General features: G+C 40.0%; 1 protein-coding gene across 13 annotated transcripts in view; it reads right to left on the minus strand.

The window, feature by feature from the left end:
* The window catches only part of afdna (afadin, adherens junction formation factor a), a 114,652-nt gene that overhangs the window by 49,037 nt on the left and 37,802 nt on the right, over positions 1 to 27,813 (minus strand). For 9 of the 13 annotated variants that reach the window (XR_003982495.1, XM_030405998.1, XM_030405997.1 and 6 more), the window contains exons 7-19: positions 27,636 to 27,720; positions 26,766 to 26,915; positions 24,751 to 24,795; positions 23,154 to 23,248; positions 21,949 to 22,199; positions 16,849 to 16,918; positions 15,347 to 15,417; positions 15,142 to 15,209; positions 12,166 to 12,371; positions 7,885 to 7,905; positions 5,169 to 5,314; positions 4,569 to 4,663; positions 3,227 to 3,492 (exon numbers count right to left, since the gene is read on the minus strand). Coding sequence is in view for 12 of the 13 variants with exons in the window: in XM_030405998.1 (XP_030261858.1) it covers positions 3,227 to 3,492; positions 4,569 to 4,663; positions 5,169 to 5,314; positions 7,885 to 7,905; positions 12,166 to 12,371; positions 15,142 to 15,209; positions 15,347 to 15,417; positions 16,849 to 16,918; positions 21,949 to 22,199; positions 23,154 to 23,248; positions 24,751 to 24,795; positions 26,766 to 26,915; positions 27,636 to 27,720 (1,569 nt within the window). In the remaining variant the exon portion in view is untranslated. The remainder of the gene's footprint in view (positions 1 to 3,226; positions 3,493 to 4,568; positions 4,664 to 5,168; positions 5,315 to 7,884; positions 7,906 to 12,165; positions 12,372 to 15,141; positions 15,210 to 15,346; positions 15,418 to 16,848; positions 16,919 to 21,948; positions 22,200 to 23,153; positions 23,249 to 24,750; positions 24,796 to 26,765; positions 26,916 to 27,635; positions 27,721 to 27,813) is intronic. The other 4 variants (XM_030406007.1, XM_030405999.1, XM_030406000.1 and 1 more) reach the window with 3 other exon arrangements.

Raw genomic sequence — 27,813 nt, forward strand, 5'->3', positions numbered from 1 at the left:
GAAATAACAATCAATTAGGCTATTAGTGTTAGTCCTTCCTCATATAAAGTTGCGTTACGTTGCACAGCTGGAGACCGCTAACAAAGTTAGAGACAAGAGAGACAATGTATGACATCCCGCGAAATGATGTGCGGTCAATATGACCGCTTATGGCTGAAATAGGTAAAACAAATCACATTTTCTTTTCCTCTTGTGTAATTTATATAAAAAACTATTCTCAATTAAAATACAGACACTTTTAGAAAATGGTTAGAAGTCTGTAATGTTTGCATTTTCTTCACATCGCAGATTGATAACTTAATTGTGATAATGTTCAAGTTATTATTATTATTATTTCACATAAACACACACACAGCAAGTATAATGGTACTGTGCTAGGTATTTTCGTGGTTCTTGGTGCTTGGAGCAGTGTTGTTGTTGTGGCATTCATGCCAATAAAGCGAATTTGAAATGAATTGAATTAATAAACCTTTATATTCTTGCCTATAGACTGATAAGTGTTGTGTTTACAAATGAGCAGTACATCCAGATTTTTTGAGATTTGTATTGTCAATGGGAATTAAAATTTAAATGTCAGGCGATGTTTTCTTCATGGAAATTATTTTTCGGGCAAACAATTATAAGAGAGGGAGCGCGGACGGGGGATCCGTTGTGTGACAGCGGAGCGGAGGGTCAGCAGCTGGATTTTGCACGCACGATCAGTAGTATTAGTAGGTGTTTAAGGTTTATTACGTTTGCGGACATTATTACATTCAATGTAATAATGTAACAGCCTTTACGTGCGCACAATTTGCGTGTGTAGGCCCGTGGTCATGATAATCCGTCTATGGCTATAAGAGATGGATACACAATCAATTTCATGTAGTTTTTATTGAATCAAAAATACATAGGTAGCCTATGTCTTCTCCTCTGCTTTTTTTTTTTTTTTTTCCAAAGACAAACTGAGCAGCACTGCTCAATCCACTCAATCCGCTCCAGCTCCACCCACCCGGCGCTCCTCCGAGTGCCGACAGGACTGCCAGCTCTGCGGCGCCCCGGAGCGTGGCTTCCCCGTGAACACCCCCTCCTACTCTGACTTTGTCTGTGTTACAATAAACACTCCATGCATCCAGCTACAGCCTCCTGTCTGCTTCTGGGTCTCACCTTTGCTAAAGACACCTAACATTAACAGATCAAAACAGAGTAAACGGCAGCTATCCGACATCAGATCCACGCTCCTGCCTGCCCCAGCCAGCCCCCACACACCGGCCTGTCGCCTGCGCAGCCGCGCGGGAGGGGACAGGAGAGACCCCGGCGCTGCTGCAGAGGAGCCGTGGACTGCGATGACTCTGAGCAGCATGTGAATTACAATATAATCTATTTCTCGCCTTTCCCCCGATGATCTGAATAAGTCGCTAAATTTGTCGCTAGTCGCTTTTTCGAAATAATGTCGTTTAGAGGGTCTGAAAAGTCGCTAGGTCTAGCGAGACAGTCGCCATGTTGGCAACACTGATGAAGCGAGGCCGCTGACGTCACTCTCCTGCGCCGCTTGGGATTGCGAATTCAAATTGAATTTTGGACCTTTTTTTGCGGGGGGAGGGCTTCAAAACTAAAAAGCAGTTTTCTTTGTCTTTGTGTAACAAAATGAGCAGTCTTGAAGAAGAAAATGAAAATGCAATCTGGATGATTTATTACTAATTTTATTTATGAGTCAAAAATGCAGCTCTGACTTTGAAATGAGAAAGCATTTCGGCTAATGCATTTTAATTTTCAAATTTGACATTTCAAATTGAATTTTGGTACCTATTTGCTGGGCCATCTTTTGAAAATTATATCTTAAATGTCCTTTTCCTTATCATTTGAATTAAGTTACATAATAAGCAGTCTTGAAGAAGAAAATGAAAATGCAATTTGAATGATTTATTACTAATTTTATTTATGAGTCAAAAAATGCAGCTTTGACTTTGAAATGAAAAAGCATTTCTGCTAATGCATTTTAATTTTCAAATTTGACATTTCAAATTGAATTTTGGTACCTATTTGCTGGGCCATCTTTTGAATATTAAATCTTAAATGTCCTTTTCTTTATCATTTGAATTAAGTTACAAAATGAGCAGTCTTGAAGAAGAAAATGAAAATGCAATTTGGATGATTTATTAATAATTTTATTTATGAGTCAAAAAATGCAGCTACATTCTTAAAATGAAAAAGCATTTCTGTAAATGCATTTTAATTTGAATTATGGTACAAATTCGCTTCCATACACTGGTGCAACATAAAAGTACTGATAAATAAAGCAATGTTTTTAAAATTCAGTTTTGTAATCAAGTTTAAAATGACCATAAAATATTTATGGTCAAATATTTACTGCAGTTATCAAATAATCAGAACTGATAAAACAAATGTGTTAAATCAGGTGTTCTTCTTCACTTATCTTTAGAGAAACGTGTTTTGGGTTGGCACCAGATTTTCAGATTTCAAATTGGGTCGCATCAATCTTAAGTTTGGGCATGGCTGATGTAGAATGCTCAGGAAGGTCAAACTAAATGTGATGATGTGATGCTCTTTCGTCAGGAACTAAAATAAAAAAATAAATAAATCCAAGGTACTCTTGTACTAACTGTTGTACTGACAATACATGTTAAAAAGGAGCTGAGTAGCAACTCACATGTAGTGGCACAAACAGCCCTCCTCAGCAGATTACTTAATCATCTGCAGCCCTGCTTGTGTTACAGTACACACAAACCTTTGAATCGTTTGAGTCAGCAAAGACTATTTGAAAACTGGCTTATAAATGTTCTTTAACATGCAAGTTATAGCTTGGTGAGAGCTCCTTTTGTCATTAACAGGATTCCTAAATGATCACGTTATTATCTGCCACAGCAAGAACAAGAATGTTCTGTATTTCACACGTTGACTGACTGTCTTCTTCTCACTGGTTTGAAAGGGCGAGGCTGTGTTATGTTTCCACGCATCATTTCAAATTTAACAATACAACAATCAGAATGTGATGACAGATGTTAGGGCTGGTTGTTTACATTTCCAGGGAGACATCTGTATCAGTTAAATGTGATCAAACAACACTCACACAGTCCAGATGAAATAAAGTGAACACCACTTTTTGCTAAACAAACCCCACTGTATCTACTTTTATATTGAGACAAAATCTAGATGTGATTGCCTGTATACTACTGGTGGGTTGTGTGGTCAATTAACTACATTCCCTTGTTTCCCTCCACCCACTTACCTGCACAATTCTACTGAGGTGGCAGTCAGCGGCGAGTTCAAGTCCCTGTTTCTCTGCCCAGGCCTCAATGTGGCTGAGCTGCTGTCGGAGAATGGCCCCCCAGTAGTGACAGCACAGGCCCGAATCCGTGTCCGTCACCAGCTTGTTGAAGAGCCACATGTTGATGAAGTGGAAGAGCTGTGAGAAGAGCTGGATGGTCAGAGCAGCATTGACCCGACACCGCCGCAGTAAGGACATCGCCCCCGTCAGAGTGTGCAGGACATCCTCTGCAAAGAGAAGGAGCAAGAGACACATGAGGTTCATGTCACTTCTTCTTTTCTATGGCATTAATTATGTAAAGAACCTGAATGTGCACTTCTGGAAAAAGACAGAAGCAGCAATACTTTGGATCCAGGATTGGATATATCGTCATAGACAGGCTGACAGAAAATCTGCTAACCATTATTTTCACTTTATGACTGAACAACAGATTAAATAAACTGCGATTAGAGGACATAAGTGGCATTGTTATTTGTTACTGGCACTAGGTTTCTTCACATAATAAAAAAAATAAATAAATAAAATGCATGTGTCTTCACACCTGGGTTTTTGCAAACTTCTTAGTTTCATAGAGGTTTGGTCAGATAATACACATTTAGCCTTAAATGAAGGTAATGGAAAGGACCAGTTTCACACCTTGAGGGCTGGGACCTCAAATTGAAAGGTTCCTGAAATGATTGCTTCAGTAGGATCAAACAAACATATCAACCTTTTCTGATTTTTCAAGCAGAACTGTCAAACATTTGCTGATTTCAGCTTTTTGTGTGTAAAGATTTGCTGCTTTTGATGAAGAATCATTAGGTTTTTGACAGTTGATTCGACAAAAGAAGCAATATGAAGAAATCAATTTTGACATTTTACAGACCAAATGATGCATTATGAAAATAATAAGCAGATACAAAAAAAAAAAAAAAACCTGTGTCTTCCGACTGGGTTTTTGCAAACTTCTTAGTTTCATAGAGGTTTGGTCAGATAATACACATTTAGCCTTAAATGAAGGTAATGGAAAGGACCAGTTTCACACCTTGAGGGCTGGGACCTCAAATTGAAAGGTTCCTGAAATGATTGCTTCAGTAGGATCAAACAAACATATCAACCTTTTCTGAAATATGTTCTTATTTTCCTCATTAGACCCCTTTAACAGCTCACAATACCAACATCTGAGGAGGTAAAATCATAGATACTGTATGTAGAACCTGACAAGGGTCACAGGTGGACACAACATCATTTAAAGGGGCCGGAATCCTAAACGGGTGGGAACCACTGCTCTTAATCGTCACTTGGACACGTGTCTTTATCTTACCGATCTTGGGTCTCTGTGGATTATGCTCTTCGGGGTCATCCAGGAAGGCAGGCATGTAGTTGTTCAGATCAGCCTGGAGACAGTGGACCAGGTACCTGCACCCACAGATTACAGCTTGTTACCGACAACCGATGTCACATCAAACTACAAATTGGTGGTTCAAGAACCAGAGCAAACTAGTTTTAGTAAGATCAGAACTTAAATATGCAGATGCAGCAAAGCATACTAAGAATAAATACACATATTTTTCTCTGTCTGTCAGCAACTACTCTGTTGTAGATCAGTTTTCCAAGTTCAGTATGACAATCGAAAGTTTGATCTCCTGCACAAAACTCTTATGGTTGAAATGTTGTCATGCAGAATAAAATAAGAGGAGGGAAAAAGATAGAAATGTGCAGGTACTTTTTTTCATTTTTGGTAACACAGATGGGCTGGAAATGTGTTTTTGTTCCAATGTGTTTAATTACATGCACTTCCTCCCTTCCACAGAGGTTGGGACAAATTCCCAGACTGTTCCTGTATGGATCTCTAAAACTTCCATGATATACCAGATTCCAATGCCAGCCCCACATCCCCTAACACAACCACACACAGACTGACTTGAAAGCCATCTGAACTAGATGAGCGAGGATGTCCTGGGCGTCCAGCGTGATTCGATTCAGGTCTCGGTCCTGCTTGATGAAGTTGAGCAGCTCTGAGGCGTTGGCCATCCAGAAAGCCAGCGCTCCTGCGATGTTCTTCTGCTTCTGTAATGTACCAACCACGACCACACACAGACAAACAAAGAACAGAAGACATATAGAGGAACATGTTAGAGCAGCGGGTTGATGGAGTAACTGGAGAGTTAAAAAGAAGGTAAGAGTAGGGGTTTCTGTTTGAGTGGCAGCCAGAAGGAGCAGTTGTTACTTCAGGGATAGACTCATGCCCCGCCCACCCCTCCCTCTGAGCCAACCCAGTGCCGAGAGGAGGAGTGGTCACCACTGTCTCATTCAAAGTGTCTTCTCCCCCATCTTCTACAGTTTTACATAATGGGCAGAGAGACACTGATGACCACTCCTGTTTCCTCCAAGGCTCACCTCCATGTACCAGGTCACCAGACACCAGCCTCCGCTAACTAGTTTTCTTTTTGAAAAGTATTCAGACTGTAGACTAACACTATAGACTGTGTAGACATACACTGCAAGCAACAGGATCAACAAGTAACTAGAAATCAATTAATTTCCAATAGATCATGACATACAGGAAAGTTTTGTGGTCAACTTAGATCAGATTTAAATGATTTCTTGACTCGTAGTAAAGAGAACAATCCCACCAGGAAAGTGAAACATTGCAAACCAATGGAAGCCATTTAACACTCAATCTTTCCTGCAAAGACTTGGGAGTCAGACGGTCCCGTAAGGGTTAGCATGATGGACCTGATCTGCAAGATTTCTTTTAGTAACTGCGCAGCTGCATATTGCTGCATTAACGCAATCAGAGCCTCTAGCTGATTGAAGTTATCAATCAACCAAACAGCTTGCAGAGTGAACTAACTGCAAAAAAACAAGGATAATAATAGGCTGTAAGGCTTTTAATAACGCTCAGTTTCTGCCCCATATGTCAGTCTGCAGTCTAAAAGACAGTTTTCTGGTCCTGAGATCAACAGGGAGCACAGAGCTCAGTGTCTGAGGGGCTGATTGGTTAATATCCCCAGCAGTCAGAGAGGGAGGAGTGCACGATGCTCGCTTTCCTGCACTCATCTATCCCCGCCTTGAAAACACAAATTTAACTAAACAAAGGAAATAAAAACCCTTCATTCAGAACAGCCAGAGAATGAGAGATGGAGCCATCCAAAATGAAACACGACGATAAAACACTGAGGGAACATTAAAAACACAGACTGATGGTTGAACATATTAAACTCCAAACAGACAAATGAAGCAGAGGAGGTGGAGGAGGTCGGAGGGACGCGACTTGTCTCTCATCCACACTGTTGAGCAGGAGAAGCAAGACATGATGTCAAACAAAATGGATGCCAGAATTAAAGATGGAGCAATGACGGAAAAAGAGTGGTTGCTTTGGTTTCGCTCAGTTTTTTCTTTTTGGATATTGGTTTTAGTACCAGGCAGGTCCAGGAAGCTGAATGGAATTAGTTGGGTTGATGTTGCTGTTGTTGCTTAGTTTTCCAGCTGTGGGAGGACGCATTGTCACGGCTTTATTTTACATTTCTGTTAGAATGGAGAAAAAGAAGCAGCAGCAACAATGAAGGGCTGGTCAAAAAAAGCAGACAGAGAGCAGTAAAGAGAGAAGAGGAGGAGGTAGAGATGAGGTCAGAGATTTTAAAGGAGGTAGCCGAGAGGTTGAGCGACATGATTTTTACCTTTTTATTCATCAAAATGGTTCTAAAATGTACCTTCAAAAGGACCATTGTGACAAATTGCAACCTTCTGACAAAACAACGGATTTTGACCAGAAAGCCTAGTGTGAGTTTTATTTATCATTTTTGATTATCGATATTTCATTTATGCTGCCTGATGTACCTTATGATGTTTAAGACACACAGTAGTAGAAATTGGTCACAATTTATGGTTTAAATAATCTGTAAGCACCATTCAACATATATGTCTTTTGTCATCAGTGTTGGTGACACCTTAAACTTTTGTTCAACCAGTAATTCAGTTTACAATAAACAGTAGAGAAAAGCAGCAAATCAGTTAATACATTTTCAATATTGCAAATTAATCTTCTGTCAATGAGTGAAATGTTTCAGGCATAACTGTATGCCATGAAATGTTCCAACACTAACTTGTTTTTTTCATCTTGTTAAAATACAAATTTGTCTGATTCAAATTCAATTATTCCACATTGACTTATTCCACTGGAACAAAGAAAGGGAAAGCTTAAATTACTCAAATTGATAGCCAGTTATCTCTCTTCACAATGAGCAATGGTGTAATGTTATTTCTTATTATGTAGTGAAAACACAATTCCACAAGTAGGCATGACTTGACATGACATTATTATTGACTGATATTGGAATTGCAATATGACTCTGAAGCACCACAATACTTAAAGGCAAAATATGTTGTCAAAATACTATTCTGTATTAACATATATAGTGCCTTGTACAAGAAAATTAAATCAAATTCCAAGTAACTGTATAGTCTTAGTAAAAAGCAGGAAAGGTATTGCGATGTATCGTCAAACTTGTGATATGTTATCCATGTCGCTCACACCAAGAGAGAGAGAGAAATAAAGAGATAGAGTGAGTGAGTGAGTGAGGGAGGTAGACGAGTCTGTAGCAGCCGTATCATGGTGTGCTATTGTGCTATCCTACCTGATCCCCTTCAGGAATCTCCTGGATGGAAGGAGGAGGGGGAGGAAGAGGAGGAGGAGGAGGAGGAGGAAGAGGAGGAGGAGGACACGTTCACAGGACAGAGAGAAAACACGTCAACAGCTACAGTATGGACACAGCCATGTAACACACACACATACACATAAACTTTGACACACACATGGTCATGGTTTACAATGTAAAGCCATCTTGAATCAGTTAAGGAACATCAGTGAAGGAGGTCAGCTGAGTTCAAGAAAACATCACAGCGTCCGCAACATTTATCAAGTTTAATTTAAGGCTTTGACAGATTTCTTTAATGCTGGTTTGAAAGAAAAGTATCACCATGGTGACAGTCTTAAATGTTTTGATGACCTAAATTCTAACTGTAATTTGGAGTATTGTACTCTCATGTTTGTTTGGTACACAGGTATTCTGCAGGTTATTAAAAAAAGTTAAATTTAAGACTTTTTAGGGGCTTTTAAAAACCATAACGAATGCAATTCAATTCCCATTTCAAGTTCATAAACAATTAGCAGGAAAGGGTAGGTTCAAGAATCACCTGAGAAGTAAAAGTATTCAAACCCACACAACACAATGCGACACAACAGCTGGGCGCAATCTGATTAATTCTAAATGAGCCGCACAGTTCGCACTAGATGTTATCATTTCAATTCTCTTCATTTTCAGTTCTTTCAGTTCTCCATTTCAATGCCTAAAATTTAGGTTATTAACCATTTAAAGTGTTCAGCAATGTATAGAGTAGGAAATAAAATGGTAATATAAGAGCTTTCTTGTAAACAGAAATTAAACAAGTATGAATAATTGTGAGCGTGGAGCCCTTAAAAAAGCCAAAATGGAAAATGCATTCTTAATTAAACTAAGTTTAAACATCCATAACATTTTATTAGTGTACGTTTGGAGAAAACTGCATAAAATGTGACCAGTAGACATTAAATTCAGTCTCTGCACTCAATTAAACACAGTGTGCAATGAGGTAATGTTTGTGAGAAAATCTCTTAGACTGCCTCACAGCAGAAAACAATGTTTTGAGAAAATTTGGCCAAACATTCCAGTTTTCAAAAGATAAACACCCTCATTGTGTAAACATTCAACGTAGTTTATGGGAAATGTGGTCTCAGTATAGAAAACAACGGGGACCAACACAAGTGGTGCAAAATAGAAGTTTTCAGATAATGCTGACCCTGTCCTTGAGCTGTGACACTTAATTTGACCACATACTGAGGTTTAAAACACAACATGTTTAGGGAAACAGTAATGAAGTAGTGCAGTTAATACATTTGATGTACAGTATGCAAATCACTGGATAAAGAGTCTCTCAACTCAACACTGAAAGGCTGGTCTAAATCATGCAGAATCATGATTTAGTTTTTAATTTCTCAGCAACTCAAACATGCTCAAACGACACTTTTATGAGTGTATTTATTATGATGAGACACAACTGGTGCAGGTTTTAAGCCTATCTGAAGTAGGAAGGTTCGAAATTCCTCAGAAGCTGAAGATAATTACCTGAAACTCTATAAAACTGAAAACCTACCACTCACACACAGGCTGATATACACTCTACTGCCATAAGTATTCACTCACCCATCCAAATAATTGAAATCAGGTGTTCCAATTACTTCCATGGCCATAGGTGTATAAAAGCAAGCACCTAGGCATGCAGACTGTTTCTACAAACATTTGTGAAAGAATGGGTCGCTCTCAGGAGCTCAGTGAATTCCAGCATGGTACTGTGAAAGGGTGCCACCTTTGCAACAGTCGTGAAATTTCCTCGTTCCTTAATATTCCACAGTCAAATGTCAGTGGTATTATAACAAAGTGGAAGCGATTGAGAAACAACAGCAACTCAGCCACGAAGTGGTGTACACGTAAAATGACGGAGCGGGGTCAGCGGATCCGCAGAGGTTGCCAACTTTCTGCAGAGTCAATCACTACAGACCTCCAAACTTCTTGTGGGCTTCAGATTAGCTCAAAAACAGTGCATAGAGAGCTTCATGGAATGGGTTTCCATGGCTGAGCAGCTGCATCCAAGCCACACATCAGCAAGTGCAATGCAAAGCATCAGATGCAATGGTGTAAAGCACGCCGCCACTGGACTGGAGCAGTGGAGACGCATTCTCTGGAGTGACGAATCGCGCTTTTTCAACTGGCAAGCTGATGGACCCGAGTCTGGGTTTGTGGTTGCCAGGACAACGTAAAGTTTGGTGGAGGGAGGATTATGGTATCGGCTTGTTTTTCAGGAGCTGGGCTTGGCCCCTTAGTTGCAGTGAAAGGAACTCTGAATGCTTCAGCATACTAAGAGATGTTGGACTCCCAACTTTGTGGGAACAGTTTGGGGATGGCCCCTTCCTGCTCTAACATGACTGTGCACCAGTGCACAAAGCAAGGTCCATAAAGACATGGATGTGAGAGTTTGGTGTGGATGAACTTGACTGGCCTGCACAGAGTCCTGACCTCAACCCAATAGAACATGGGATGAATTAGAGAGGAGACTGAGAGCCAGACCTTCCAGTCCAACATCAGTGTGTGACCTCACAAATGCACTTCCTGAAGAATGGTCAAAAATTCCCATAAACACACTCCTAAACCTTGTGGAAGGCCTTCCCAGAAGAGTTGAAGCTGTTATAGCTGCAAAGGGTGGACCAACGTTATATTAAACCCTATGGATTAACAATGGGATGTCACTTAAGTTAACATGCGAGTCAAGGCAGGTGAGCGAATACTTTTGGCAATTTAGTGTACCTTCCAGTCCATTGAGTGCTTTGTTTGTTTTCTTTCATAACTTCTCTGCATACCAGCAGCTATGAATAGTTGGCTGCGTGCTAAACAAATAAAAGTCAATGATACTAATAAAAGAAGAAATTGCACTCGAGTTTTATTGAGCTTTAGTTAGGAGGGCCTTCAGGAAAAATTTAGAGTGTATGTGACTTGTTTGCCCACAATCCTCCGGTCCGTCGCTTATATTTTTTTTAACACATGCATGATCTCGAGTCATATTAGTCTTCATGCCAACACTTTTAGCTGACACAATGTTAAATGGGGCTGGGCATTAAGCTTTAACTCTTATAAATTAAAAAAACAAATGTCTTTGTTAATCATATTGCATTTTTCAGGTCTTGAGACTGTTTTGGTGAATGCAAACTTACAGTTATATTTTCTTCTATAAGGTTTATGGATTTATGCTTACATTCATAAATGTGGTTTAACAACAGCTGAGTTTCCATCCAAATATGTCACAAAGTTTAACTGAATTTCGAGAAAATCTTTAAGGAAAATGCGAATAAATGCTCCTTTCCACCCACTATTGCTATGCTATTAGTAGGAGAAGGTTCATCAAGTACTAGGTGGTGCTATCAATAAAACCATTATAACATTGTAGAAGAAAGCGAAACAAGATGCCATACTTTAATATGCGGCAGTTGAATCTCAAACAGTGAAAAACAATACAAAGCACAATGGAAATATTGCAGTTTGAGGATTCATCAGATCGGTGTGGCGCGACAAGAGGACCACTCTAATTTTTGTCTTTTCTCTCGGAGCGGAAACAGCTGATTTGTCATGCAAGTTAAATGGATCGCTACATTAAAATGTATACAAAAAAGTTCCCTATTTCAAAAAGCATCTCCGATGAAGTGCATTAACTCCTTTTTCAAAAAGAGTCAGAAATCTCCACAAGCAAGCATCTTATGAAACTGGAGAAGATGTTTCAAAACATCTCGGAAGGCAATACTTCAAAATGGCCATAAAAATAGATTGATGAAAACACTCTTATTGCTGCTTAAAACTCAGCCAACATATCAGCACCGATAATGAAACCTTTCTAATGATTTCCAGCTCTAACGATCAATGATAGCGCCATGCCAGCTCATGTTTAGTGAAGACTATATGTTGTGCCAGAGCAGGCATCACACCACGAGCATTTAACACTGACAGACAAACATCAGACAAAAGCACAGACTGGTTCAACAGAGGTGACTGCAGAGAGAAAGCTGCAAGAAACATACACATACAAACACGTTTACACACAACTTACAACAACTACAGGTGTAGACGTGTGTAAGAATACAGGGAACAGGGGGAATTAAACAAAACACAATTCAAACATTTCACAAGCAGTATGTCAGTATGAAATAACAGCATTATGAAGGAGCGAAGCCAAACTAACGGCAGCCGAACACACTGGGATAAAAAACAATCAATGACATTATGTTCAATATGAAAGTCCACACACACCAAAAAAGGAAATAATGTGTTACTGACCTGGATCACTCCCTCCATCATGCTCACCATCTTGTTCACGATGGCGATGACCTTGTGCGTCCTCTCAGACGGCGACATGTCAGGGCGGTAAGTAGGCGACAGGATGTAGCGACAGGCCATGTACAGGACATAAGTGGGCGAGAGTTTGAAGTGCACCGTGGAGCTGTTGGTGTAGTTGATGATGGCTGACAGGAAGGTGTCTTCAGCTGGATGGAAAAACATAGGCAGATAATTAGACGTCAGATACACACTGAGACTGTTTTGAATAGGGGTGGAAGGGATCGCAAAACTCACGGTAGAGAGTCGAGGATCAGATCAAAAAAGAGAACAAATATAATTTTTGTAAAACACCAAAGAGGGGATTTTTTTTTGGACCGTCTTAAAAGAAAACAAGATTCAGGATACTACCCTAACGAGCAGCCAGCTAAAAATAATATCTGGCAGTCCGGCTACCTGGTTTGTAACCCAGACATTATTCAAAAATCTGGATGTTTTACACTGTTGGACTCTGTGGATTGACCTTAGATGATTAAAATGGTTTAATTTTGCGATAAATCCATGTTTCACATGGTCCATGTGTCTTCAGCTAAAAAATCTCAACATTTCTCATTACTGCTGACTTAAAACAACACATTTTGAAACACTATGCCTTTAGTGGGTTTGTATGAGGAACTTATCCATAGTCAGTGTTGTGTGACTTTGGTGAAACTGAACTTAAACTTTCAAATATCAGAGTCAAACAATAACACACCAGGAGACAATTCAACTCTTTTGTTCTGCAAGGTAAAAAAACAGTTTTTGTCCAAGGAGTCTGGTGCCTGGTTTCAGTTTTCCGTTGGAAAGCGCTGTCTGACGGCAACAGAAAGAGGTGAAAGTACGCTAAATATTGGCATGCAGTTAAACAGATATTGATTCTGTTCTTTGTGGGACATTTTTAGGTCTTCTTCAGTTCTCATACTGTTTCTGCACATACAGGGTGTGCAGGCCACCATCTTCTGTAGGTCACACACCAACTATGGAAAGGTACCCCACTTCAAAGGACTCAAACTTTCCCTTTAATGTTGAGGACTTCTCACAGACAACCAGTGTAGCATTGAGCAGTTTCATAATATCTATGGAATCCTGCTGCATCACACTTTATCCATCATATTAAAGATGGATGACACCGACTAGAATAGATCCCTTTTGAGCCACAACCAGCAGTTTGTATAAGTCACTTTAGTGGGATCGTTGGTCTCGAAACTTGGCTCCACATGTGTCATGTCGGATACACCAATAAAACCACTCTGAGCCAGACTGTGGTGTCAGTTTCTTTTAGTTGAGCTCGGCTGGTGTAGGTATTTGATGTCAAACTGGTTGCAGCTGCACTACGACAACTCTCCTTATAAAAACCTGAAGATGACAGCAGCTCAGGGAGTATCCAGACTTCAACAGTGCATGTGCGTCACTGTCTGCTTCTGAAAGCATATGGTTTCCCCAAGTGCATTGTGGGTATGGGACTCTCCAACCACTCTGACCAATCAAAAGCCTCTTTGCGCCAGTAAAACAGATGATCTCACACTTTGCCAAATATATACTCAGTGCACACACAGACGCACCAAGGCCCAGAGCACAAGGAGAGTCAATAAACAGGAGTGTTAGAAAGACGGTGAGAAAAGTTCTGAGGTGCAAAGAGAGTGTGGGAAACATCAGGTGTCAGAAAGACTTTTAAGGCATTTCAAGGCTGTCTGGAACTCATTTAAACCATTTGAACAACTCAAACCAACCATTTTGTGATCATATTAATCTAATAAAAGGGAATAGACATCGCTAACATCAGAATTTCAACTAGAACCAACCTACTAGCTGCAACTGAGGTATACTTTTTCCATTTTCTGACTCCAGTTTCTTAAATCTGAATATATTTTCAGAATATAGCTTTAGGAAACACTGACCTGACATTTTCTCCTTTTTAAAAGATCACGCCACTAACAGACAATTCAAGAAAAAGATCGTCAGATTAGTCAACAATTAAAATTCCACAGAGTCCTTACAGTGAGTAAGCATGCACAATGCCAGAGCCCTGGAAATGGCTTTATTAACACCCCTTTTCCACCAACACGGAACCGTTCTGTTAAGATATTTACAACCAATTTCGATCTATTCAACCAACAATAAACTGGCTCAGCAAAGTTGGTTGCCAGCTGTGACCAAAACATAGAGGATCCTTGACTTGAAATGCAAACAGATTTAAGAAACATTGGTAGTTAGGTGGAATTTGGCATTGGTGGGAGGCAGCCCTTAATGTTTTTGAATCCACGAGTGCTTTTCCTGCTTTAACAAGTCTAAATGTCTGCCCTGAAAAGGGTCTAAAGGATCACAAAAAAAAACCCCCCAAAAAAACCCCTTCACTCTTAATGAAATGCATAGCTGAACCCCTACTCCTCCATCTTGAACAGTTTAACAGCAACACAGCTCTTCTGAATACAGCCTTCAATAAAAACAGAGAACGTAATTTAAATGCTCCATTTTATCACCTTTAAATTATGTCAAATTAACTGTTATCTTGATGCAATTACAGGAAACAAAGTTTAAAGGCTTTAGGCTGATCCAGCTGATTTTCTGCCAAATAGGACTGGCACTCGATATAAAATGTGATGTAGAGGCTGACACAAGATACTATTTCTCTCTGTCTCTTAATGGAAGTCATACTGAATGTAATGTGATTAGTCATGTTTCTGAAGCCATCTGTAAACTGGCACAATATCCTAAAATCTGAAGTGGAGCTGTAGACAGCAGGATGAGAGGAAATAGTTACCCTGATCTTATATCACCCTAATATCTACTATGACATATTGTTGCATGCAACTCCTGTCAGAGCAGTTAGTTCAGCAGAAACAGCGCAGTGCTCTGTAAAGTGAACAAGTAGGGTTCAATAGTTTCCAGCTATTGACTCTTTCATTAACACACTGAATGGAGAGACACACTCGTACTCACAGTTGTCTCTGAACTCGATGCCGGCTGGCAGCATCAACTCTACTCTGTCGACAGAAATGTCCTGAGACCTGATAAGAGAAAATAAAACCATGAGAAGGGAAGATAACACGAAATATAGACAAGAGGAGGATCAGTCTGAGGAGCAGAGAGGATAAAGATGGCGGACAAAGAAGAGGAAGGAAGGAAGAGGAGAAGAGTGTGTGACCTGCTGTCCTGCTGCTCTCCTCTGATCATGGGTTTGACCATCCCTCTCTCCATCTCCAGCTTTCCTGAGCTCTGAACACACAGAACACTCAGTGTCACACAGCTTGCACATAATTTAATTTCACTGTGATTTAATTCACAAAAAATGAACCCAATTTACGAATGTACAAATATATTAATACAGAAATAATAATGACTGTAAGATGACTCAAATGTAATAAAGACAGTTAACATTATCAAACACACAATCAACTAAAAGCAGTGGGTGTGGGTGCTCTGTATTAATGCTGATCGAGGCAGGGATGTTTGACGTGATGTTCTGTGTTAGATTTGCTTGCAGACAGTCAAAACAACGATCAGCAGCAAACACAGCATGCAACAGTTTTACAGTTTTATGGTTCTCCAAAAGATCAAACATTTATTTGTTCTATAGGATCAAAAAATAGCCTGTAACATATTGTGACATACATAGACGTGTTGGTAAAGAATAAAGATTTAAAGATTTTGTTTGACATAAACTGTATATGTCTAGAGTCTGTATATGTCTATATTAGTGGTATTTAAAGTAAATAATTAAAGTTTATATGAAGTTTCATATCTGTTACATTTTGTGAAATTTGCATTGTTAAACCACAACAGCCTTCTGTTTTCCTTCATTTAGGAGTTATAGTAACAACTACTACTATTACCACTACGACAACCATTACTACTACAGTGAAACTGTAATATTACCGTGGTGTGAAAATCTCATATCATTGCAAATCTACCTGAGCTGCTACAATGAGTAAATTCTTTTTAGTTTAATTTAGTTTTATATAATTATGTTTTAATTTATTTGCGTTATTGACTGTTGATTAGATAAAATTAGCATTTGACATATTACAGATAAAACAATGAATTGTATTGAACAGTGAATAACAGTTATGGTCAACCCCATTTTAGCCATTGAGCATTACTTTTCTTAGGGAAACACGTGGAACACAAAGGTATGTACATTCCCAATTAATTTTAGTTGGAAACAAGACAAGATGAATAGTTCCAATCTACTGTCTCCTGATTCAGATACCTCAAACTAAGGTAATATGCTAATACAGTGAAAGATCCAATACCACTGCTCTCTTTTTCCAAAAATGTTAAATTTCAACTTTTCTCAATAACTTCATATCACTTCTTAACTATCAGAGGAGCCTGTTGTACATACACATCATCTTCTACCATATCAAGGCCAATCCGCTTAGTAAGGTCACTACTGGCACCAGTCACAGTGCAGTAGATTGGATCAGTACGTCCCAACAATAAACTCTCGTTAAAAATGCCTCTGGATTGAATGAAAATCTACATGATCCTGTTTGTAATACAAACTTCATAAACATCAAGTAAAAAAAAATGCATTTTGGAAATAATCTATTGTTTTTTTACAACTACAAACAGAATCTTCCAACACTGAACAGGATATAAATACAGCAAAAATGTAAATGCTCTTTGTGTCTGAGAGTGTGTTACCTTGCTGGTGGGCAGAGCGGCTCCACTGTGGACGTCTCCGTGAAGGTCGAAGGTGGTTTCGGGTACACTGCTGCAGCAGAGACACAGACATGCAGCGGTTCAGTTTTAGGAACTGTTCACCCCACAGCTGACTTTTCATTACTGACAACAAGAGCGCAGACTTAATCCAGGCACACACACACACACACTCACTTATCTAACCCATCGTCAGAGATAGAGAGAGAGAGCGAGAGAGAGAGCTGGATCAGAGATGCAGTATATGAATGACTCACTAATACATGCAGACAGATATTTTGCTTCACACACATGCGCACACACTTGCATAAGAGTCTAATTAGATATAGAGAAGCCATGGTACAGCACTGTTCCCACTGGTACACTGTGTGTGTGTGTGTGTGTGTGTGTGTGTGTGTGTGTGTGTGTGTGTGTGTGTGTGTGAGAGAGTGACAGTAATTGAGTGTGACAGCAGTCAGGTTTAAAAGACAGGAGTCTGCTTTTCACGCCCCAAATGACAGGAGGGCATCGGTGTCAAATAAACAGCAGCACACAAACAGAAACACACAAAGCGTCCGTGCTCTGTGTATTGACAGGGAGGATTCTGTTGTGTACACATTCACCACCAGCAGCCAAAGTAGGTTAAACTATTCACAGCATGACTACTCTCACACTGATTGAGAAACTGGACTGATGTCCATGTCCCCATGATTGATTTATTGGGTCGTTTTAAATATTTTTTATCTTTTCATGTTGATCATGACACAGATAAGGCTCACATTTAAACTCATACTTTCAGCCACTGAATAAAGATCTAAGGTCTGCATAAAGTCAAAACTAGACCATGAAAAATCAACAGATTATCATTTTTCTTTTTTTTTTTCTTAAAATCCAGATTATGTGTCTTTGTAATCATTTGAAATTCATGACCTATTGTTCTACTGTCAAGAAAATCAAAAACCAGCATCCCCTTGGAACTAATAACAAAAAAAAACTGTGCCATATTCTCATACTTTGACCAATCTGAAAAGATTTAATGGATGTGTGTTCATCTCACCAGGGTACCATCACCAATTTTATAAATTAAAGTGTGTTTACAGGGTGAAAAAGCTTTTGTGGCACCAAAAGAAGCTGTCTTACTCAGAGACTGAGTTGCATTATGGGTAATGTAGGCGCCAAATTTTGAAAAGCAGTCCACTGGTGTAGCATTGCACTCCTATGACAGAAACCAAAACAAACATGGTGGTGGATTATGTTCCTTCAGACTTCCGGTATGTTTGATGCGCGTCTGTCACTGACTAATGTCAAATACTTGTTGAGAGGCAGGAGATTAAATATGCTGCAAGATCATCTGTTCAACTGCCAGAACCTGGTGCCAAATATCTCTGATGTTCATAATCAGCCGCCCTGCCAAACTGCGGCTGTAATCGTGTTGAACATCATGACGCTTCTCCAGCTCAAATGAACGAGGTATCCTTGTAAGTGTGTACAGCAGAACATTTGGAAAGCAGCCCGGAAAACCAAAGGGATCCACATCCACAACATCAGGCTTGTGTTCCAAACTGAGATGACACTGAACTGCGCAAAATGACAGCTGGTGTTAATGTAACACGCCAGACAGAACAGAGACTTTTATGGGGAATTTTACAGTCCCATCACTTTGTTACACTTCTCTCGGTTGCATGGACGCTACCAACCGTACGTTAGAGCACTGCTTCCTAACGTGGGGGTCATCAAAGCTCCACAATGGGCGTGTCAGTTCTTCTGATGTTAAAGGGGCTATATCTGAGAATTTCATTCACTTCTAAAAAGAAAAACTAATTGAAAGTTTTATTTATCAAAGTTTCTTATTATATAATTACTAGGGCTGTAACGACCAAACTCACGATTCGGTTTGTATCGCGATTTTTGACCCATGGTTCGATACAAACCTCGATATTTTATTTATGTAACATTTCAGTAACTTCTGTATATGATACTCCTATGATAGTATCAGAGGTACAGTATTGGCAAACCGAACCAGTGTGAATGGATGAGCTGGCTGTGCGTATGGAGGGCATGTCTACCGGATGATCTGTTAACTGCACAGGTCCCTCACTCAACTAAATAAAGAGAAATGTCCCACAAAGCAACATTACAGAACCAAACAAACTGTCTTTGGCAACCACGAAAAAAATACAGCAACTGTAAATGGAGAAGCGTCTGTCCTCCCGCCTGTCCTACTGACTCCTGGTCACATTTCTGCCCGAAAAACAGCGTCTGTCACCGGCAAAAAAAACTTTTACTCACCAAGTGTTTATGATGAAAAAAATTTTGCGTGGCGGACAGTCCTCCAGACCGAGACTTCAGGGAACTTTCCCCAAGAAAACATCCTCCATCCCCGCAAGTGACAGAGTCAGACAGCAACCTGTTTACTGATGGCAATTATGTAATTTAGAGCGAAAAATGTAACTTCGTCACTTTCCAGGATGTTTGGTGGGTCAGGATCTCAATCACTACACATTATAACAGCATCCATATGATTATGGGGACACTGGGGAAACACCTTGAAAACACACCTACATCATTGTCATGCCATGTATCGTCACGTCTCTTTAGGAGCCGCAGCACAGCTTTCTGTGTGAATTACAAAGCGGATCGTCTTTACTCCAGTGGTGCTTCGCTCTGTGTGAACGACCAACGGTAGAGAATTGCAGCGTCTCTGTGTGAAAGGGGCTACTTATTGCTCATAGGGCTGGATCTAGACTGGAAGTTGTGTCACGACTCTGCCTTCTCACACTGTGAGACAGGTTCGTGGATCCGAGTGTCACGATTTCAGTTTGGATACGTGTATCGTTACAGCCCTAATAATTACATTATTTAAAAAACAATCTCACATGACAGGGCACAGTGAGGATCTATTAAGTGGCATTACGAGACAGGACAAGCCAGGGTGAGGCTAGATGGTTAGCATGTGTGCTTCTCGTCATATCTTAGAATGAGAATGAATGGATACATTTTGAGCTGATTATTTCCTGTAAAATTTGACATCAGAAATGAGATTTCATAAACTTTTTATTAATAACAATCATACATACTTAAAAGAGCAATTTCTGTGTTAACTTTTTGCACTTTCTGCCTTCACTATTTGGGTAAATTGTTGAGTTTATCATCTGTTCTGTACTGGCATTGTTATGCATTAAATATTTATGTACTATCCATAAGTGATTTCACTTAGTCAGGGTTGTCAGTTTACGCAATGATTGAAAAAGGTTCCCTTAAAGGAGCTCTGTGGACCCAAGTACTTGACAAAGAAATCCACAGTCCAGCAGCATTAAACAATTTAAACAAATCATCCACAGGCTCGTCCAGGCATTTCAGAGAGACACGAAAGGTCTAATTTTTCATGTCACGTTACAATCCGCGCGCATAGGGCCATTAAAAAGGTGATTAATTCATGTAAACTGTTACACAAAGCAATTTCAAAGACAAATGTTGGGACCCTCAGGTCATAGCTTTATGCCCCTAAAGGAAAGATCGTCAATAATTAATTTAGAAAGTTATGGACAGAAATTAAAAAACTTTTATAATAAGTCATTTGATTTTATTTTGAGTTGACTTAGACGTTGAGGGCACAGCACAGTGCCTTCTATGGACCAATCAGCACTTTTCTTAGACAAGTGATAGCACGCTCGACGGATTGACTAGTTTGGTCTAGCTACCGGAACACACGGATGTCAACAAACAGGTAAGTAGCTGCTTGCACAAACACACTATTTTAACTACTTTTTTATTCAGTTTGAGTCATACACGCTACAGTGCTGTGTGCTAAGGTGTCTGCTGATGTTGCATAACTTCTGGTGTGAGATGTGGAGTATGTTAAGATGCTTAAAACACAGCGTGAAGTTCTGACCCCATGCAGTTAGCGTTCAATGCTACATCTCCGTTCACGGAGCTCTGTAATGGCTGGACCAAATTTGTTCGCGTCTTCGGTACTCGCAAGTCAAGGGTAGCTTGAGCAATGAAGCTGCATGTTTAAATCGACCCAAGTTCTCCTTTAACCAAAAACAAAGTGGGTTTTAGAGGATAATTACATCTTCCTCTCTGGTTGTAGGTGCTTGTCAAAATAACGTGATGGAGTCTTTGGAATGCGAACCGGCACCGGCAAGACTCTCAGCCCTTCAGAGGAGCATGGTGTGAAAGCCTCCATTCAGACCACATCTAAATTAGACTAACCTAATGTCCTTGTTCAATCTGTGACTTAAAAAGAAGTGGAATGTGAAAAATCTCTTAATTTGAACACCAAACTGTATGTCACGTTATTTTGCAAGCATCTAAATTGTCTTCAAGGACAATTAATTTCCTCTTTTTCGTCCTTTATCTCTTTAAAATGCTCCTTTCTTGTGCAGCATTTATAAAGACAAATCTCACACTCTCCCACTGAATTTAAATAACTTTAAAAGGAGCTCCATACTACAGTATAAACACCACTTCAGAAAGTCATACAGAAGACCCAGAAGACAAGATGAACAAGAGATGCAGAATGTGTAACTTGTATTCTTGAATCATTTGAAAGGACAAACTCATGCAGAGACTCACGCACAGCTTTGTTACTTACACACCTCTCTCTTTCTCGCAGTGTTAGTCATCCATTGACTCATTAAAGGGCCATTCAATTCAAATTCAAAAACCTCTTTTTCTTATCCTTCACTCATTCCAAACCGGCTCTTATCTGCTGAGCTCCTTTCTCTCTTTCTGTCCTTCTGCCTCCCGTTAGTGTGTGAAACGACAGCGAGCAGGAGGCCACACCCAACACCATGTTGATCAGATTAGAGGGCAGCCTGCCTGCCATAACCCTAGACCTCCGCTCTTCCTCTCCTCTCATTTCCCCACTCACTCCAGCCGTCCAATCCCACACTTCCCTCCTCCTTCTTTTTCCTTCCCTTCATCTCTAACTCTGACTGCCAACTACAAAACCTCATCATCTCCTCCCTTGATCTGCAAAAACACCCTCTTCTTTCTTTCTATTCACAAACTTAAAAAAAAAAAAAAACTTGATAAAGAAGAAAAGAGGTGGATGAGTTTATAGTCATTCACACACTTTCACAACCTTCTCCTTTCCCTTACCCAGACTTGTGCCGGTTCCTCATCATAGCTGCCGGTTCTCTCTTCCCCCCCTGGTCGAACATCGGGTCCACAAACTTAAAGACGTGCGCTGAACCAAACTGGAGGGTGGAGCCCGAGCGTAGCACTGTTGTCTCGTTGACTCGTTGCCCGTCTACAAAGGTGTCGGCGTCGGGGCCGTGGGGCGTCACAGTTACCATACCTTCACTGTGCATGAGGTTGCAGTGGTGGGGCAGAATCCCCGGTCCTAGCAGCTGGAGGAAAACAACAGCAGAAACATCAGAAGCTAAACACACACATCATAGCTGCTACAGCAGGTAGCAGTTTGTTTATGGTAATAAATCAGTTTACAGCTCTCTTTTTTTTTACTCTTGTTCTCTTCATTTGTCTTGTTTTTCTCTTGTTTTCCTCTGTTGCTGGTCTCTGACAGCTGCCAAATATTATTCTTTAGTAAGTGTCTTACTAAAATAAAATTGTATTTATATTTCTTCAGTGACCGCAGCGCCTACATCATAGTTCTCTGGCAAGAAATTACAAAAGGTGGTAAGATCACGTTGCACAAACAATTGTCAACAGCATATAGCAGATAAATCCGCATGTCCAATGGGGCTCCCACATTCTCATGAATGGGTCCAAAGTAGATGTCGGCTGATTAATCTGCTTCGATATGACATCTGACAAACTTTGCATACTCGTGGAACTTGGCTCCATAAGTGGCAGATGGAAGCCATTTCCTCCATTAGACTGTAATATCAGGCCTCTTAAGTGGAAATGCTGACTTTTATGGAAAAAGAAACACTTTTTTTTGCAACACACAAATTTTTGTAGGGTTAGTTCAGTCAGTTCCTGATTTATCTATAATTACTTTATAAATTGCAATATAATACAGATGTATCGGCTCCTTCTTGTTCCTAATTATCTTTATAACATTGGCCTTAAAATCCATCATCAGATGACCTCTAGCAGGTCAAGTATTGAGTTTGTTTTCATTAGTTAAACATTACAAAATGAACAGAAATATAAATAATTTCAGGTTGCAAATTGATGCTATTTAACAGTCTGTACTCGACCACCATCTCCACAAATATGTGTAAAAACGTTCATTCTTTTAGAAAAAACAGGAAGTTTATACAGTTTAAATTTCCTTAAACTTCCTAGAATTCAGATTTCAGTTTGAACAGCTGTGAGTGTTTACGTGATGTGGTTACCTGGATGGCTCCATCCTCTGTGCAGTCTGAGCCGACCTCAGTGATGCTGTGCTGAAGCCGGTACAGCTTTGGTTTGTCTCTTGAGTCAGACCCGTCTAGACACACAAACACTCACATTTAGCCCCGGGCAGGGTGGTCCTCACATCACATTTAAAACAGGAAGTACTGTCAGATGCACTTTCAACCTCACACACTCATTGACTGTCCACACAAAACTGACAACACAAAATCCATCCATCGCTTCAGTAAGAATGTGTCAATACAAATCATAGTACACTTGGATATGTGCTGCTAATGTGGCAAATAATGTGGGTGGCTGGTGGGGCTGCAGGGCAATTCTTTATTATTAGTGAACAGCAGTTTAGTAGAAGCAAAGCGTATTAGTTCACTGACGAAAAAGGGGGAAACATTCGCTGCTCTGGAAAATAAAATTCTGGGACAAATTAATGGGTATCAGAAAAACCTCAGAACCACCTTCTAAAAATAATACAGAAACAAATCAACAGAAGCCAACATAACAAGACAACCAAGACAGCTTGGCCTTTTACAGTCATATAATGAGGTTTGAGAGGACATTTTCTCAAGAAACTTCCCAGATTTCACATCTGCAGGTGGTGAATTGAGAATGGACTACATGAGTAATTTAGCTGGCAATAAAAATGCATATGAAGCTATAAAATGTTACCCTAGACTACTTTAAAGCTTTTGAGACATAAAAAAGTGCTTTGTCACACAGGTATTTGTTTAGAATCTGCATCTGTTCTATTGTTAAAAGTGAAATAATAGCTAAATTGTCTTTAATGGGATATTTCAACAATTTGGGAAATGAACTGATTTGCCTTCTTCCTGAGAGTTTGATGAGAAGATTGATAAGACTTTCATGTCTGTACAGTTAGGATTATTTATTTTCCTAGGATGGCAAGTGGAAAATTGGTTTACAGTCAATATAAAGCTAAAACTAGCAGCCTGTTGGATTATTTTAGTTTAGCATAGGTGGAGTTTATAACCAGACAGAACCAGTCCATCTGATGCTGCGTTCACGTGCTCCTGGGATGGTCCCATTATTCGAGTTGGGAAGTTGTTTTGCATTTTTATCTCTCAGAGCAGCCATATACAGTCACATAAAGAGGGTACTGAATGGACAATAGTTGACCCAGAAATAAAATCTCAGTCACGTTATCTACTCATGCCCGTGCCGATGGAAAGTTTTAGTCAACAAAACATTCTGGAGCGTCACAGCAAAACAGCATCTCAGCAATCCCCCTCATTCATGTGGGGTAAGGACTAAGTCCCCACTTACTTCAGTTGTTGATCATAATGGTGCAACATGGTTTTGCCTTGAAGCACCACAAATGTTTTGTGGCCTATAAAACTTTACCTGACTTTTAATTGGCATGGTGAGTGAGAATTAATGAATGTTAATTGTTGGGTGAACCATTTATTTAACATGTGTTTATTGGGGAACCTATGCAGTAATCCTTCTAAGGACCACAAATACAACACAGGCAACACCAAAGGGTGGGGGGGGTGGTCATAATTGGGAGTCGGGGGTGACCAACACTGCAACAGAAACAGAGGAGGTGTGGTGGATTTTTACCTTCGTGGTGCCGATAGGCGTAGTAGGCATAGTGATTCCCTCGCCCTAGGCAAACAGGCAGGCAGGTGCAGAGGTGGAAGGACACATGCACAAGGCCCCACACACACACACACACACACAAACATACACCATGCCATAAAGAAGGTGGGGAAGAAAACAGACACATAGCAGAGGGTGAAAATGCAGCAAGGAGGAAAAATGCAGCATTACCTTGTTAACCCATTAATTGCATGGACACAAACACACTCATCACTCACACTTGTACATATGGAATATTTGCGAGGGCCTTTGATTGTAAACAAAGCTTTACTATTGCTGTACAGTCAATTATAATACTAAAAATGTGATTGTCTGGATTTTAAGTAATTTCATATCCACATTTTCTGGTTTACACACGTTCAGACAGACCTCATGAGTTTTGACAGACATGAGGCCTTATATACACTAGAGATGCAACAATAAGTCAACTAATCGATTAGCTGTCAACTATTAAATCAATCACCAACTATCATGATAATCACCAAGAAAGACAGCCAGGTTTTCTTATTCCAGCTTCATAAAAGTGAATATTTTCTGGTTTCTTTATTCCTCAGTGACAGTAAACTAATTAGATTTTGATTGTGAGGGAAAACACAAGATATTTGAGGAAGTCATCTTGGTCTTTGGGGAACACTGATCGACATTTTTGAATATTTTCGGAAATTTTATAGACCAAAAAAACTGACTGATAAATCAAGAAATTACCAAAAACTGCACTGATCGAAATCAGTTATCAAGGATAAAATTACAGGAACAAACACACACACACAAGCTCTCTTTCTTACAAACACACAAACAGACGCAGCGCCCATTATTTATAAGCCACCAAACCAATCCCCCATCTTGGCTGTTTTCCACAGACAATGACCCTTCAACCTGACAGTGGATGAAGTAGATGTGTTAGTATATCCCTGGAGAAGTGTTTGGGTTAACATGGGAGCAGATACGTTAATGGCATGAGGCATGTGACAGACAAAGAGGAAGCTAAAGAGAGAGGGATCAGTGGTAAGAAACAAGCTGTTAGGGCTGGATAACGTCACATTTAGCAAGACTCGGGTGGGGTTAATTTCTCAAAATGCTCCTGTAGGTTTCGGTGTATTTTAGTATCACAGTAATGTCGCCGTCCGGGTTTGTTTTTACTGCATTCCAGGAGTTAAGTGGTAGTGACTTACCTTTCATTGTATTCAGAGTGCTTCTACCTGCTCAATCTACTTCTCATTCAGATATGAATCCACCATAAAACAGTCTGATGTCTGTCAACTGTAGTCTGTGTTAAACTGGGCTACTATGTTTATATTTTTTCTGATGCCGGATTTGTTGCAGAGATGGGTTGAAGTCAGTTGAACTGTGCATTGGATTGTTGAAACAGATATTACAGACATTACTAAAAATAAATCTGCATATAACATGTCACATCCCTTTCCTAACATGATTTAAATTGAATCTTGAAGAACTGCCAAATATTCACCTTGCAATTCATTGCATGAAGGGAAAATAGTGTCTCTAAAAGTAAGAACATGCTCCCATCAATAGGTATTACTTAAGAAGAGCCAAAAGGTAAAAGATGCATTGAATGCAAGTGCTTCTTTTGCAGCTACGAATACTGCATAACATGTGGTCTGGCAGCTTCAAGGATTAGGAATAAAGCTGTAGTGCAGGCAGATGTAGCATACACTATACGCCCATCCATCTCCAGTACAGATTCCAGTGATTCTTGACCTCCTGCTGTGGGCTCTTATATACTGAGGAAATCCTGTGCTGGTAGGAGCAGAAACCACAGACAGATGGGATCCATAATGCGGCCACATGTGTTTCACTCACCTTCGCAGGGAGAGAACGACCACTTCACCTTGGAGTAACCCTAAATGCAATTACAATATATCTTGCACGCCACTACTACTACCGCTATAAATACAACTGATGGATACTAACTAACTCTGTGGTGTTGTGTGTAGATGTGAGTGTTGTGGTTGTACCTGGGCTTAACTCCACCAAGTAAGGCAGTTTCTCAGGCGGCAGGGAGCTGCTGCTGCCTTCCTTTCCTCGCAGGCCCTTGTCGTCCACTTTCCTTCCCTTCCTCCCCACGTAGTCAGGGGGTCTCTTCTTCAGCTGGAACACGAGCGCTCCTGAAACATGATACACTAACATTTTAGGATCTTCTTTTTCGAATTTTTTTTTTTTGACTTACTCTAAAATATAACGACAGTACATTGAAACGTCGTATTACTTGTCAAAAAGCATATTTGGTTAATGACAGATCATTCGGAATTAAATCAGGTGATATGTGTTTGTGTACTGCTGTCTTTAAAGTGAAAAGGAGGAGCCAATGCACACAGTGTGCTCATGCTAACAACCAAGCTCCTCTCTGATGCTGAAAAACAAAGAACGCCACAAAATCAAGAGGTGAGGAGCCGCAGACAAAGTTGTAATAACCGTTAGACAGCAGGAGGGGGCGATAGTAACCAAGTGAGCGAGAGGCATGAGCATGTGAGCATGAGTGTAAAATTCAAGCACTTTTCAAGCCTATTCAAGTACCTCTACCAACAGTTTCCAAACTCTGGAAGTCTTTATCATCACAACTTAATTGTTATAACTGTTTTTGGGAAAATACAATTTACAAAATATGTTTATGCCCACAGCAATAAATGATTATAGTCACTTCATTTAATTTCTTACAAACGCTAGTTTTAACTTTGATCAAATGTTATGCCTCTGAGTAATAAAACTGAAAATCAAGCATCAAGCAAGAGTATCGTCCAATCAAATAATATTTAAAAATGTAACTTAAATTAATTCTCCACACTTTCAAAATTCTGGACGAGCCCAAATGTTTCTGTGTGAGCTACCTCTGTCAGCAGGCCAGTCCCTGAAGATCTGCAGTGGACACTCAGCATCGTCCAGGATCACCTCCTTGCTGGACTTATCGTCTTGCTGCACAAAAAACAACAAAGACAACCATCAGTCAAATTAAGCAACTTAAGATAACAAAGCCCAACAATGACAGGACGAAAATTTATAAGACCT

The sequence above is a fragment of the Sparus aurata genome, chromosome 22 (genome assembly GCF_900880675.1).
Source record: "Sparus aurata chromosome 22, fSpaAur1.1, whole genome shotgun sequence".
NCBI classification, from domain to species: domain Eukaryota; kingdom Metazoa; phylum Chordata; class Actinopteri; order Spariformes; family Sparidae; genus Sparus; species Sparus aurata.